The 16,678-nt window shown below is 39.7% G+C and overlaps 2 protein-coding genes across 2 annotated transcripts in view; one reads left to right on the forward strand and one right to left on the reverse strand.

Annotated features, from left to right (window-relative positions):
• Window positions 1-10,507, forward strand: part of LOC134794330 (L-2-hydroxyglutarate dehydrogenase, mitochondrial) — a 417,328-nt gene extending 406,821 nt beyond the window's left edge. Inside the window, exons 4-5 of the mRNA XM_063766124.1 lie at window positions 1,720-1,940; window positions 10,114-10,507. Coding sequence (XP_063622194.1) covers window positions 1,720-1,940; window positions 10,114-10,331 — 439 coding nt within the window. The 3' untranslated portion in view covers window positions 10,332-10,507. The remainder of the gene's footprint in view (window positions 1-1,719; window positions 1,941-10,113) is intronic.
• Window positions 10,508-12,966: 2,459 nt separating this feature from the next.
• Window positions 12,967-16,241, reverse strand: LOC134806049 (post-GPI attachment to proteins factor 2). The gene is made up of 3 exons (XM_063779256.1): window positions 15,764-16,241; window positions 15,081-15,299; window positions 12,967-14,495 (listed from the first exon to the last, which is right to left on the reverse strand). The coding sequence occupies exons 1-3, from the start codon at window positions 16,173-16,175 to the stop codon at window positions 14,368-14,370; spliced, it is 759 nt and encodes a 252-aa protein (XP_063635326.1). The 5' UTR covers window positions 16,176-16,241; the 3' UTR covers window positions 12,967-14,367.
• Between the last annotated feature and the right edge of the window lie 437 nt (window positions 16,242-16,678).

Consider the following 16,678-nt stretch of genomic DNA (forward strand, 5'->3'; position numbering starts at 1 on the left):
TGGGTTTTTCGACACATCCTTATATCTTTTATAACTTATAATGATAAATATAAGGATATCTATTAACAATAACATAACTCGTCTTTGGACCTAGTTTCCCAATTGGTACTGAAATCGTAAACCCAACCGCAACCCATTCGCCGTGAAATCAGTTTCGATGTCGGGATCAAAAGATGTGTCGACCTTGCTCTACCAATAAACACAACCAGTCAACCTGGTAGGTTGAGGTCGGGCTGCGGTTTCTGCAGATGGCTACTAGAGGATACTAATACCATCTTCGACACAGTTATGTACCTCGATAACGCAAGGCACCGCATTCGCCATGAAATCGGTATCGATATCGGGATCAAAACATGTGCCGACCTTGCTCTATCACATTATATCATGAAACAGCTAACCTAACAGGTTAAGGTCGAGCTGCGGTTTTCTGCTGCTCAAACACTTAACTGTTAGTTCATACCTAAACCAAATACATAAGGTCCATGGATGATCAGTTAAGGTGCAGACTTTTGAACATCGTCTTACTTATAGTACGTGTTTGATTTTTTTGAAATCTTATGATATCTCCAGTAACAATTACGAGTATTTGAGAAGAGACTATTGATAACAACTTTATCTTATTAATTTGTTTCTATTTTAAAGCCCCTTATCATTACCATGTAGATGTACCATGCATGGCTTGGACAAGCTTGGATAAGGAGTGGCGTAGGGTTTAAACAAGGTGAAGTACATAACTTTAAACTTGACCTTAGTTATAATCATTTTCAAACAGTTTGGGTACGGCGACACATGTCATCTTAATACAATTTTGCAAGATTTTGCATTATCGTTTTAAATTGTTTGGAGATGAAAGCTAGTGACACCGTACCCAAGCTATTGGAAAAGTACTGTGCCTATTCGCTACGTGCACGACTGTCACGCAACCTAGCGTCCGCAAATCTAGGGGAAAACGTCAATTCACTACATCTTAGAAAACTACTCCAAAACTCCAAAACTACTGAACGTATTTTCACACGATTTTCCCAGGGGGGATTCGGAGGGATTCTTGAGGAAGGTTTAGGTATATAACTGGTTGAGGTTTTGTTTAAATTGGTTGAAATATGACGATGTTGTCGGAAAAAATTCACGCTGGCTATATAGGAGCTTTAATCGAAAACGCTGCCTATAATTTAAATATAAGGTTTGAGATATAACAACACAATGTATGGTGGGGTTGTCTCTCTTTCATGGGTCTACAAAAAAGTCCCCGATGGTGTATGTCTATCTTTTAAGGATAATTTACTATACCCTTTCTTAACTTCTAGAGAAAGATCACATAATATGTGGCATTACAAAGCTATTTACACGGATACAGTATAAATAATTATCAAATTAAATAATAAATAAAATAAAAAATAAAAACCATATATGTAACTTGTATGAAATGTTAAAGACGCTATCCTTCATTAGTTCCAATTTTTACCACCTCATGCGCTGCGATCGATTTACTTACCCGCACCAGGTACTTCGCACGTAACCAATTCCCGTGGACATAAATAGGCTTAAAATTTGTAATAAGTTGGCTGTCGTTTCGATTCTGTGCATTTTAAGTCCGACCGTGTTGAAATTTGATACTTACCTGAGAATCCCAAAGGTCCATTATCAGTCTGTCAAATGTATGGTTGAAATCGCAATACCTACTGACTGTTATAGTTCGTCATTAATGTTACTTTTTTCCAGATGGAGCGACATAAACATGAAAGAACTAAGAGAAATCTTACGCTTCCAAGGCTTCCGCCAAGTAGCTACCAAATACGCGTGCTTCGGAATGAAAGAGATGGCACGATCGTGGCTGATGCCTCTCCAAGTAGCGCAGCTGAGGAAATTCGTGCTGTCTCTGTCTACCGCCGATGTTGAGAGGGGGCCGTCGGGCGTTAGAGCGCAGGCTATGGGGAAAGACGGTAAGTGGGAAAGAGATGGCTGATACCTCTCCAGGTAGCGCAGCTGAGGAAATTCGTGGTGTCTCTATCTACCGCCGATATTGAGAGGGGACCGTGGAGTGTTAAAGCACGGGCGATCGGGAGTGGAAAAGAGATATCGTGTGATTTTTAGGGTTCCGTGCCCAAAAGGTAAAACGGGACCCTATTACTAAGACTTCGCAGTCCGTCCGTCCGTCCGTCCGTCTGTCTGTCACCAGGCTGTATCTCACGAACCGTGATAGCTAGACAGTTGACATTTTCACAGATGATGTATTTCTGTTGCCGCTATAACAACAAATACTAATAAAAACTTTTTACAAAAAAAAGCAAACCGACTTCAAAAAGGATGAAATAAAATATTATCCTTTTTGAAGTCTATACGTTACCAACTGATATGTTTGAAGTCGGTGCCAAGCCAAATTTTGAAGCATACCATGATTTTGGTGCGATTCGATAAGGATGTAAGTACCTACGTTGGATTGCCTTACACGACGACAATGAACGTACTTTCTGTAGGTACAGTCGACGTTAAAAATATGTTTACACTTTTCGCCTTATTACAAAGGAGTAAGGTGCAAAAGTGTAAATATATCTTTGACGTCGATTGTATCTAAAGCCCCCTCCAGACTATGCGCGTGAATCGCGGGCGAAGCCGCGAACGCGAGTGTGGAGTCGATTTCGCAGGTCTGCGTTCAGGACTCCACACTCGCGTTCGCGGCTTTGCGCCGCGATTCGCTCACGAGTGTGGAGGAGGCTTAAGAACACACCTCAGAACACACGATCAAACCTTCTTGGCGCAGTCTGTACCATGTTTGTCGGCACATTAGTGGAAATCCAATGCATTTTTTTTCGTCGTATTTTTTAAAGAGCATTTCTTACTAATGCTCGAACAGTCTATAGCACGCAAGTGTGAGATTGGGACTGAGTAATTTCCCGTCCCTTATCCAGAGGACTACATTTCAAAATATAAAACAATTTAAGAAATTTACCTTTTTGCCAAATTTCACCTAAAGCGGTTCAGTTGTTTAGCCTTGAAAAGGCGACAAAGAGGCAGACAAAATTACTTACACATTTGTAATAGTTATTAGTAGTAGTAGTAGTAAACTCTTTATTGTACAAAAAGACATATTAAAAATAACATACAATTAGTAAGAAGTACAAAGGCGAACTTATCCCTTTGAGGGATCTCTTCCAGTTAACCTTTGAGTAGATGAGAGGAGAAAGTGAAAAGAGGGTGACAAATGCAGCAAAATGTACAACAAGGTACCAGAAAGATAAAGGATATAAATACATACAAAATTTATAGGATAAACATACATATATTACACAAAAAGGAATGGGGAAAATACACTAAAAATTGGAAAGAATTAGAACGATATAAAGCAACTATACAATAGAAATATAGACAAATTAATCAGTCAGATCATCAGATAACCATAGTTTCTTTAACCTCTCCTTGAACGACGCAACCGATTGTGCCTGCCTGAGCGAAACAGGCAGCTCATTCCACAGCTTCACTGGACGCACTGCGAAGGACTTGTTGTATCCTCGAGATTTGTGAGGAGGGATGGCAAGTGATAAATTCGCGCTCGAACGCAGACGGTGGCCACTGCATTCAGCCAGAAATTGAAATTTTTGAGAGAGGTATAAAGGAGAAGAATTAGTGCAGTAGAAGGGGATTAGTGCAGTTCTAATGGGATTTATAGCCATAAAGCTGATTATTTTGACTGGTATTGTTACTACTTGGCTTGGCACCGACTTCAAACATATCAGTTGGTAACGCATAGACTTCAAAAAGGGTAATATTTTATTTCATCCTTTTTGAAGTCGGTTTGCTTTTTTTTGTAAAAAGTTTTTATTTTTCCATTTTTAGTTTTAACGCATTGTTAAGAGCGCGACGCATGAATGAAAAACAAGATCATGTTTAACACTAAATTCGTGTACCTATTACTTTAATAAATATGTATGTAATCAGGAATTTTCTCGAGTCCGTCTGGGAAATTATAATTCCTGTCACTACTACACTAAATCCATCCTCCGCCCCGCCACTGGCCCAATCCCTCAACGCCCCGATCACTCAACCTCACAGCGCATCAACCCCTGATCCAGGAACCCCTCGACCCTGAACCAGGAATTTTCTCGAGTCCGTCTGGGAAATTATAATTCCTGTCAACTAAATCCATCCGCCCGCCCCGCCACTGACCCAATCCCTCAGCACCCCGATCACTCAACCTCACAGCACATCAACCCCTGATCCAGGAACCCCTCGATCCTGAACCAGCAACCCTTCAACCGCCATTCCACGACCCGTTAATCTCTGACCCCTTAACTCCTAACCCTAACCCCCGATCAGTAATAGCCCTACCAGCTTACCACGAGTTTGACATTGATATATTCGCTAGCATGTGTGTAACTTACTTCCTATGCATCTCGCTCGTACTAACCTTAGTGTGAGCGAGATGCATAAAAAGTTACATTTAGATGCATAAGACGTTAGCGAATATGTCAATGTCAAACTCGTGGTAAGGCTACAGTTGCAGTACATCAAATTGGTGGTTTTCGGAAGCAAATGCTCGAGTTACTTTAGAAAACCCCGAAATCACTTAACACGTGCCTTTAAAAATTGAGGAGTTCCCTCAATTCCTCATGGATTCCATCATCAGACCAGAACCAAAAATAATACGGAAACACCGTGGAGGTAACTTCTTCCAAACAAAAAAAGAATTACTCAAATCGGATCACAGGTGCCGGAGTAATCGGTGAACATACTTACATTTAAAGAAATCATCATCATTATCATCAAAATAATCATCATCATCAGGTCTACTTCATCAAATTAGTGGTTTTCGGGAGAAAGTGCTCGAGTTGCTTAAGAAAACGCCCAAAACACCATGCATGTGCCTTTAAAAATTGAGGAGTTCCCTCAATTCCTCATGGATCCCATCATCAGAACAGAACCAATTCAACGCTACCAAAACGCAGGCGTGTCTGTTCTCTGCCAAACGGAGTCCATTCGGCCTGACTCCGACTTTCCGGGATGTATCCGTACCGATATCCAACCATCTTCAGCTACTTGGCACGAGTATCTCGTCTAACCTGAACTTTGGGGCGTATATTGAATCTCTGGCCAAATCTGCAGCTAGACGATTAGGCGTCCTCGCTAAGGTCAAGCGGTTCTTCACACCAGGGCAGCTCCTTCAGCTTTACGTAGCTCAAGTCCGGTCGTGTATGGAGTACTGCAGCCACCTTTGGGATGGATCCGCCAAGTATCAGCTAGCCGCCTTAGATTCCATAGACAAACGCGCTAGGAAGCTTATTGGAGATGCGGGATTGGTAGAGGCTAGACTGCAGAGCCTTGAACACCGTAGAAAGGTAGCTTGTTTATCGGTATTCTACAGGATACATTTCGGGGAGTGTGCGATGGGATTACATAATCTAATCCCCCCATCTCCGTTCTGCCACCGTGGGACTAGACGCGGACTTGCGTTTCACCCTTACGTCGTTACTCTGCCGCTGATTAGAACTAAGCGCTATGCATCCAGCTTTATCATGCGAACGGCTAAGGAGTGGAATTCACTTCCTGCAAATCTATTCCCAGTCCACTATAACTTGGATCTCTTTAAATCGAGAGTGAATAGACATCTTTTAGGTAAGCATGTTCCATCCTAGACTGCATCGGCACTTACCATCAGGTGAGATTGTGGTCAAATGTTTACCTTTTTCCTATAAAAAAAAAATAAAAAATAAAAAATAAAATGGGACCAACTCGGAGGTAGCTCCTTTCAAACAAAAAAAGAATTACTCAAATCGGACTACGGATGTCGGAGTAATCGGTAAACGTACATAGAAAAAAAAAAAAAATAGCCACAACCGAATACAGAACCTCCTCCTTCTATGAAATTGAAGTCGGTTAAAAACAGAATAAAATAAAGATTTAAATGGGGCTCCCATACAACAAACGTGATTTTTGACCAAAGTTAAGCAACGTCGGGCGTGGTCAGTAGGGTAGACCGGGGACAATAGAATGAATGAATGAAAACATTTATTTTCAGGCAACTATTGGCCCATAGATAAATACCTTAAAACTAGCATACATATTATTACAAAATATATCTTAAAACTAAAAACACAATTATGGCTGCGATGCAGTTCGCAACCCCGCAGTGTCAGGGAGCCGGCCGCGGAACCGCCGGAACTTGACACTCTTCGGCCAAAACTCCTCCTTGGTGAAGGTCGCTAGATGTTCAGTCGGAACGCTCAGCACAAAAGAATTAAAATTCACACTGTGTCGAGATTCCAACTTCACGACCCTCAGGATGAATCCGGACTTGGCTCGTACATACTTCACGATCTCCTCGACCTTCGTAAGGTAGTGTAATCGGGACACATACAGCAGCGTCGTCGGTGTTGCAGGACGCAGCAAATGGTTAGGTCCAGTCGGTGCGGTACCGCACTGATTCGGACGAGCTGACTTCTTTCTCCTCTCCACCTTTTTGAAGCCATCTCTGTCGCATCCCGACTCTTTTAGAGTCAGCTGTGACCGATCCTTGTGAACAGGTTCACGAAGGCTCTGCACCCCTTTCTTCGGCCGCTGCTTAGACTTGGACACAGCAGGCGGCTTAGCGGCAGTGGCAGCGTAGGAACGTTGTGGGGTCAACGTACTCTCGCGTGACGTGCGCGTCTCCGGTGACGTAGACGGGCGGGCGGCGGGGCGCGGGTCGGCGGTCGCCTGCTCAGCAATCGCCGACGCATCCAAATTCGCGGACTCGAAACCGCCGATGGACGCATTCCGCGCAACGTGACACACGGCTATGCTAGAGTTATCTGACCTACATTCCGAACTAGCACTTCGTATTAACGCTAATTCAGAACGTAGTTCCCTGATGGTATTATTCGATACCTCCAACTTAGCCTGCATTTCAGCCAGACTGTCCTTCAGGAAAATGATATCCTTTAGCAGCCTGGAAACGTCAACATGGTCCAACGAGACGACAGGTAGCCGATGTAGGTCCTTCGCCACGAAAGAGGGCATGTTTGATGAATCGGTCCCCTTGAACACCGAGATGATGTCCCGTAGACTCTTCACGCCTCCATCTCTTCGTCGTGATGGCATTTCGTCGGCTTTGCCGAGCGTCTGGTAGAGCAGCGCCTTGCCACTACATATGTCCTCCTCCTGGAAGCTGGACTTGCAGATCTGCACGATGCTGGTCTCATCCAAAGTCACGGTGGCATTTTGAATAAATGCCAACAACTCGTTGACTACGACTTGTGATGAAGTCATAGCGGGTAAGCAGGCAGCGGCTATTGCCGCGCGGTTCGCGAATTTTAAAATTCGTGCAGTGCACTACGGCACGACCGCTTCCGGCCGCGCATTGCAACGCACTGATATAGAAACACGTCATGATTGAAATAAGTCAAATTTCTCGAAAACTATAATACCTACGCGTCTGACGCAACAGTCGGTACACGCGGTCGGCCATATTATTATCCTTGACCAGTACGAGTAGGGCTCGAGCGATGGTGCGAGACAGGGGTGTCCTCGAGCTAAACTTGTTTTTCGCGGTAAAAAGTAAGAACTTGCGCACTCGTATATTTTCTTATAACTTCGTTTACTCTTGTATTTTGACTAATCAAATTATTTTGGTGTTCGAGTTAGGAATAAAAGAATGTTTTTAATGGCCATTGATCAGCGCTCGAGTCTTTTTTATATATAATATTTGACCTTAAAGTGAAAAACGAGGTGTGGGGACGATAGAAACAACTTGCTTGTGGACGTTTGAAACGTTTCAATCGTCCTCGCGTTTTAATCGTCCCTAAAAGTAGCCGACTTCAAAATATAAGGAGGTTCTGTATTCGATGCACATGTTGGTTCTATTGATGTTCACTTTTATTTATGTAGTTTTTGACCTAGTTCATAAATTATCACGTTTTGAAGTCGGTGACAAACCTTAAGTAATAGTTATTTGTTTTAGAGAGTTTAGGATTTTTTTTATTTGGCATATCACCATGTTTTTGTTTAATAAAACAATTTAAACTGATTATTTTATTGCGTCTATTATTTCATTTTACGTCCCGACGTTTGCAACACTCGTTGTCAGAGGGTAGGTACACGGAATGGTTGTGATTGAAACATTGTTATAGTTGAAACAAGCACTTTATATGAAACATGATTATGTTTTTTTCTGCGATTCTATATCGTTATATTTTATAATTGCATTAAAACTAATTTGGTTCAGATAAATGTATAAGGTAGAGCAACAAAGAAAACTGAAAGTCGTATACTTTTTTTTTCCCCGCTTGTTTTTATCGAGATGTTCATGTTCATAAATTGAGAAATATTTATTTTATGCTTGCGAACTTTTGATGAGCTCATTGTACGCAGAAGTAGTGATGAAAAAGATTAAAACAGATATAAGTACTTTCATTGTGCCGAAGATATTCGAGTGTTTCAATTGACCTTACATAGTGTTTCAATTGACAGTCATGTGAGGTCAATTGAACCATGCTGCCTAATTCTCTTTATTATATTATTGTAAAAAAACTATGGATCAAAGACCATCCAAATACATTTCATTTAGGAACCAGATAACTAACCTTGAAACATTTTGGGCGTACATCTTTCTACTCATAAAAATATAACGGTTACAGGCGGTTAAAGGAACCAGACCGTTTTTTTTTGCATTTTTTTCCGTTTTTTTTTTTCGTTATGGTACGGAACCCTTCGTGCGCGAGTCCGACTCGCACTTGCCCGGTTTTTTGCAAAATAATTTCAGAGCGTAGTAGTCAACCCCATTAGGGTTGTTTTGCCGGCGCGTACGGTGAAGCACTCGCGCGTTGAAGGTCGAATCATCATTTGCGTAGGTATTTGAAATGGATAATAAGTTTTTGGCAAAAATTTCATTTTTGGACAAGCTTTTATCGCTGACTGTACTTTTCATACGACAGACAACTAATACTCATCGAGACAATTCTAAGGCACTTGTCCCACCGCCGACGATGAGCGATAAGCGAGTAGAACGATAAGCTAGAAACGAGTGGGCGAGCGGCGAGAAGCGAGTGTTAGCTCCAATAGTTTTGTCGCTCGGCTATAGGCGAGTGTTCGAGTGCGACGGGCTATTCCTCGCGTCACTCGCTCGGGCGGTGCAGCGTAGCCGAACACGCAGACTGATTGGTCTCGCAGCTTGAGTTCTAACTACGAAGCGAGCATCGCCGAGCGAGTACTGCTGAGCTAGTTTTATCTTATCGCGGCGACAAACTAGTAGAGCGAGTGTTCTCGCCGGCAGTGTGAACAGCCAGCAATGAACTATAAATGTATGTGTCTCTTTTACTAACACAGGATCCTAATCTTTTGTTCGTTTCTTGGGCGAGAAAATCGCCGATAGTTAATCGCTTACTCGCTCTTGGTGGGACAAGTGCCTAAAAACCCCTAACACAATTAGGTTGCGTTGTTTCATCACAGAGTTCCTATGGCCACCTCCTGTCTCCATCATCAGATCAGTTCGACAGTACCATATTATTGTATTGTCATCAGAACTACATACAGCTGCCAATTTTCATGACGCTACGATCCTTGTTGGAAGATGGTTAAATTAGCTACCTTAGATTTCATTACAAGTTAGTTACATACAGGTCGACCTAATAAAAGCTTGTTAATATTCTCTCTTTTTCGATGAGACATAAATATTTGTCTTAACTGAACTATTGTGTAATCTTTGAACAAATTAAGAAAAAAACAGTTAAAAAATACTATTAGGTAAATTATATCAATTCTACGTTCTGAACATCGTAGAAACTAATAAAGGTGGCCAAAGAATCTAAGTGATAAAACAATGCAACATCATCGAGGGGCTCGTTAAAACCATCCCGATCAGTCAATTTGGTGATAAAAATGTAGTTTTCGATATAAATATAGGCGACTTACCGTAAAAGTATAAAACTTTTCCCTCCAACGTAACTTAATGTCCACCGCGTCACAGTTTGGTAAAAGCGAAATAATTTAAAAGTAGGTACAAATACGCTTTCTTCATATCGCTTGTAGTGAACTGTGACGTGACGGGCAGTTTTATACTTTTACGGTAAATATATCAAAAGTGAAATAGGTCCTCCGTAGATCTAAATCATCTAATCTAACAACGTATAATTTGTTAAATTCCAGGTACATTAATAGAGGACTTCGTGTTCGACTCGCAGCCGGGCTCGGGCGGGGGCGCGGCGGGGACGCGCGTGCTGCACGTGCGCAACGCGCCCTCGCCCGGCGCCACGTCGTCGCTCGCCATCGCAAGGATGATCGCCGACAAAATGACCGACCAGTTCAAATTATCCAACAGAACCGCCTCGAAAGGCGGCTTAGGGAAAACGGCCACCACCTTGTGACCTAAAACGTTTCAAACGTAAAATGGCGCCCTAAATTTAAAGTTAAAATTGGTACGCGAGATAAAAATTCGAATTAAAAACTTAGCGATGACGTTTCGAATAGAACGGGGTCTCCGTGCTGCCCCCTATAATTTTTGAACGCTCCTCGTCACGTTGGGACCTCCTGACGTACGGCTTGGCAAAAAAGAGTAGAAATTAAAAAGTGGCAACACTGTAGTGTCGTCCCGTTTTCTTATACATACATACTTATAAATTGGTTTAAAGTAGCTAACACACTATCGCACCGCACCAAGGTCATTGTGAGACGCACCCATAAGTAAGAGGGAGAAAGCGATATCTCTTTCTCCCTCTTACTTATGGGTGCGTCCCACAATGACCTTGGTGCGGTGCGGTAGTGTGTTAGCTACTTAATGGTTTAAAAGAGACGACACTAACAGTGTTGTCACTTTTTAATTTCTACTCTGTTTTGCCAAGGTGTAATAATTATGAGTTAATTAGTGACTAATTTTTATCAGACGGAAACGTCTCCGAGGGATACTATTTTTTTTATATTTAAGTAAAAATTGTAAAAGTCACCGCTTCCGACCAGACTCGAACTTGCGACGGAACTCGGAACGCTACCGATCTGATCGCTACCGGAAGCGTGCGAGTCTTTCCATTCCTTCCTTCCTTCCTTTGTTCTTCCACGTATAAGGGACGTCAGTTAGCAGCGGAAGTTACTAAGCGGGCGAGGTCAGTGGGGAGACACTCCTGACTTCGGTCGAACTCGGCTCCGTTCGGCTCAGCATTGCTCCGAGCAATTATTAGGGTTGGCACCACTTGACTTCCTTTTGCGTGCACGACCACAGATAAGACAATCACTTGAATTTTGACAACCCTAAATAGCCGAAAGGGATAGTGCGATATATTAGAAAGGGATAGCATGATTCGACCCTGAGCCGCTGCCAAACTTCGGGTTTGTAGGAAGTGTCCTTTCTGTACGGTAGTACTATTATTTCTTCTGCGGCGAGGTGTTCAAAATTACCTAGACGCGCTCTTATTTTCATAGCAATAAAGTCGCGTCAAGATAATTTTGAACACCTCGCCCGCTTAGCAACTATTCCTGGTGACTGTACCGTAAGAATGTCCTATCTTATTTATTATTTTCCATTTTTCCTTTGATATAAAAATTTGTAGTATCGCTTTTGTTGTTGTAGCAAATTATTAATAGTCAATTCTCAGTATCACTTGAGACTCCGATGCCGTTATTAAATCTTATTTCAAATACATACTCGTAATTGGTCACCCGTGGTCAATTATATGTGTTGTTGTGAGAACATGTCATACACACACATACACATTTATTTATGACACGATTTTTTGTACAGTCAGCATCAAATATATTATAGCTGCAAAAGTGGTCAAATAGTTCGTTACACCATAATTATATTTATTACGGCTGTACGCCTACGGTGTGACGAACTATTTGGCCACTTTGGCTGCTACAATATAAGCGGTATCCAGACGGGATGATCAAATCGACCGATTTGATCAGAAATGAAATTAGCGTCAATCTCCAATTTTAGATTATGGTGACATTAGAGCCCTCTAAATTGAAAAAAATGCCCCAAAACGAAAATGGTATTCTTGCGTCCGCACCACATATTATCGGTAATATCGGTAATTATCGGCAGTTGAATTCGGCGAGCCAAATTGGCGTTTGCGTCCGCAGTCCGCACGTCCTGATTCAATCGGGCAATTTAATCAGATTGGCGAAAAATGGACTAGTCTGGATACGCCTATATTTGACGCCGACTGTACTAGGTTTAAGAGTTATGTATGGTGCTAAATTATAATTCAAAAGATATAATTTATTGACTTTTTTATTTATATTTTTGTATTGACGTTTATTGATTTAAAGATGTAATTCCAATCCAATTGTATATAAAATGTGCAATACAGATATATATATATATATATATATATATATATATATATATATATATATATATATATATATATATATATATATATATATATATATATATATATATTATGTATATACAGATTGTTATATAATAAATATACATATGCCCCGTTTACATAAAAATCTTTTATTTAAAAAGAACATTTGTATGAGAAGGAGTCGTATAAATAAAATAGATTCGATATTGTAAATAAATTAAATTTATTCCATTTTTTATTTTTTGACTACATATTAGACAATATGCTCAGGGAAGACGGTTAAAACAATCAAATGACGATAAAAATATTTGTACCTTTAATGATAGGTATTAAAATATTCATAGCAGTATGTTATAGTCATATCTAAAAATAAATAAATCTTTTACAACCCGTTAAAATAAATATTAAAAAAAACATATCATATGCAATTTTCTATTTAGCAGTACATTCTCCTTTTGATTAGGCAGGTATGCGTAGTACTTGTAGAATCGTAATTAACGGCGCCAGAGCATGTACATATGTACAAACAGGAACACTGCCAACTGTCCATCGGTAGACCTTATAACAAAAGGTATAATGTCCATCGATGGACAGTTAAGAGTGTGGGCGATGGTACGCCATCAGCCGATCATTACATAAAATAAAAAAATCATAACATACCTAATTATTAAAAAAAAAACGATATAAAAAAAAATCAATACAAATTTCGATATTTCCAGTTACCTTAAAAATACCTGGGCTGCAAAACTATCGATTCTTCCGTTCGGAGCACAATCGTGAAACATAATACATATAGCTAAATATTTATTCATAAAATACTGTTTTTTATACAAAGCCTAAAAATAATTTTGTAGAAAAACGCGTCATTAAAAAATCCTACTTAAAGCTAGAATTCCTGTTCATGCTATTATATTATTGCTTATATATTTTGGTATAAAACCTAACACAAAATATATATTTTATTTGTTAGTAAGGAATGTTGTAAAATCAGTTAAACGGGAAAAATTGATAATGCTACTTAACCTAAGGGTCAGACATGAATATATTTCCACCGTGATATATTGCGTCATCTCTGACACCTATACGCCCGGTAAAGGGTTAAGCATGGTAACGTCTATGGAGGATGGACATTTACAACGATTTTAATTAGATAACTACACATAATTGTTAAACCTTCTAATATGCAGGACCCGCCTACGCCTATGAGGAATATTCGCTACTTACGGTCTAACTACTGCGGACTACGGCGTAATATATTCAGTCGGTGCGGAACTGCGCAGTTTTTAAACTTTGTTATATTTATTTCACCCTCTAGTCTTAAGACAATAAATATTGATTATTTTTCGCATTAAAAGCCACATTTCTAATTAGTAATTATCTTGTATCTATATTTATCTATTGAATGTATAACACTCGACTATTTTGCAACGCTTGCACCTTTTGTCATAAATACATGACGATGCCTGCAACTACGCCTGAAAGTTACTCAGGGGGCTATCTTAAACAAGGAGACAATAGTTAGTAGTTAGAAGAATAGAAAATGAATGACAGATGCATGCGAAGTTATGTGGTCATTTCTCATTTCCATACATTATTCAGTCACAACCTGTGACCGCCGCAGACGTCAAGTGACGCGCGGCTACAGCTCAGTATCATATCAACCTTCGTGCGGTTCCGACACGACAGGTGCACGGTGAGATGACGCGCCGCCGCCGCCGCCGCCGCCGCCGCCGCCGCGCACGTGTAGGCCACGGTGCCGTTCAAATGGTTAAATATTCAATCAACATCAAGTATTAACACATTTTATAATTTTACAGTCTTCACGTCTTCACCTAATACCTCTGCCAATACCGACCCTTAATTTTAAAATGTCATGAAAACTAATAAATTAATTTTGTAACCACATTGCTTCGAAATAAAGGAAAAGTGGAAAATTTCACTGTCGGGACTCGAACTCGCGACTCTGAGTTACCAGCCCTTCGCTCGACCAACTGAGCTACCATGACTCACCGATTGATAGTGCTCGAGCTGATAAGTTCGTCCACTTTTCCTTTATTTATAAACATCATGAGAACTATTTTTTCTAATAATCTTATTCCAAATGGATCCCTCTAAGGGATACGCACAGAAACTGCCTTCGGAGGTCGTACACCGTCGTCAGGTGGAACATTATGTTGCTGATTACCACAATGTACTCCGAGAACCCAAACAGTGAATACACTGAAAAAGACAAACGATTTTATGATTACTTTCTACATAAATAAATTTAAATCAATTTGATACATATCTACCTAATGACAAAAGTTAAATAAGTAATGGAATTTCAATGATGCTTTTTAGGAGCAAGTTAAATTCTAAAAATGTTAATAATTAACATTTTTTACGACTTTATCAACAGTTGATAAGTAAACTTGAATTAAATTTTATCGTAACAATTGAGATGGATATGGGAAATACTAAACGCATTAATTATTAGTAATTCAATAATAATGAACCTATTGAGGATGAAAAAAGTAGTCTGAATACAATTGAAGGGATGTTTACAAAAACAACATAACTGACTACACTGGTTGACACCTGAAACGATTAACAATGTTCTTAAAAAAGTGTCAGCTCTAAGCAGTTATGTTGTTTTTGTAAACATCCCTTCAATTTACTAGTTATGCTAAATTATTAAACAATGAACTATGTGAAAACTAAATGCAGCAAAGGCGAAAGAGCCGATGTTGATCACAAAAGTCCTCCACTTGAGCTTGATGGACTGCATCTTTGAGCTGGACACAATGGCTTTCCATTGGTACTTACTGTAAGGTTCACACAATCTGTTGTGTCTCAAGAAGAAGTAAGCAGCAAAGGCGAAAGAGCCGATGTTGACCACAAAAGCTCTCCACTTGAGCTTGACGGACTGCATCTCAGAACTGGACACGGAGGCTTTCCGCCGGTACTTGGTGAGCATCATGCAGGTGAACAACATGTAGAACACTGATGTCCCGATGAACATTTTGAAGCAGAATTCATGATATGCTGAAATTATATATAGATTATTTGGTAAAGTATTTTAAACCACATTGGGATATTTCTCAAACTTTAAATATTGAAATCTCTTAATGAATTAATGCAATGTGAATCAATATTCCGAATAAGCAGCAACACGCAAGTCCGGCACAGCGGTGATTTTTTTCCAATTTTCCTTTATTAGAATAGAATAGTTTTGTATTCGTAAACACACAGACAATAGACATACATAGAAAAAAACAGTGAAAAATAAAGTGCCATGAAATGGCCCCATAATAAAATAAATAAATATTTTGGGGACAATCTTACACAGTAAGTTTAGTGAAATATTTTTTTCCATGGTTTGTTTTTTTTTGTCTATGAAGCAGATGGAAACAAGATAATGAAATTGTTCAGTTCAGTCAAAAACCTTCAACACGTCATTGCAGTTGACCCAGCAAATAAAATGCATTGCATAATGCAAGGTTACTTACGATAATGCAGGGATGAAGTCCAATGTGTTAGTCCTAATAAAGATAAATTTTCTATAACGTTTAACAATACTGCTAACTTGATCACTATCTCTAGATTATCGCTTATAACGTTCCTGTAATACTCCCACCTCAGGTAAACTATGAAGAAGCGCATAGGCGCGTGAGCGTAAATGGCCGATCTCCATAAAGAGCTTTGAGGCTCATAGTTCCCTATGGACGCTGATATAGACGGAAACACATTCGGCACATCACAGTGTGTTTTATTCGCATTTTGAAAATCTTTGTACATAGTCATCAAAACGCAAGTTATGAACGCGAACAGCGGCAGCGACACGGTGACGAAGCACAGCTTCGTGACTGAAAGTCGGCAGAAATATCGTCTTTTAGTCTCATTGTATAGAGGGATATACATTTATTTTCCTTAACTACAATAAATAGTAAATACTGTTTCCTACACAGTTTGAGCAAGTTTTGTCAATAAAAGTGACAGAAAGCAGTGGACTATCAGTGGACATTGAAAATGACAGTTTTTAACTGTCGTTTTCTGTAGAGAGAAAATATGAAATGTCCGGATTAGCTCTAATACCTTAGAAAACATTTTCATAATAGAAATTAATGTCATAAATATCAAATTCACCTTATTGTGTTACTTATATCTTATATTTTAAAATATTACAATTTATTAGAGTTTTGAAACAAAACTTTAAACAAAAAACATGAATTTGCTTTTAACATGTCGTGTTACATCATTACAATTAGGACCGTAAATAATAAACTTTGGATCAGCAAAATACATCTAATGTTGCCATAGAAAACTAAAACCCGACATTTATGTGGAAAATTTGAAAAGAAATTATATTAACCACTCACTTGCTTTTGGTAACTGTAGCTACTGCAGTTGAATATCACGCTAAT

Source organism: Cydia splendana, chromosome 1, assembly GCF_910591565.1.
Source record: "Cydia splendana chromosome 1, ilCydSple1.2, whole genome shotgun sequence".
Lineage (NCBI taxonomy): Eukaryota > Metazoa > Arthropoda > Insecta > Lepidoptera > Tortricidae > Cydia > Cydia splendana.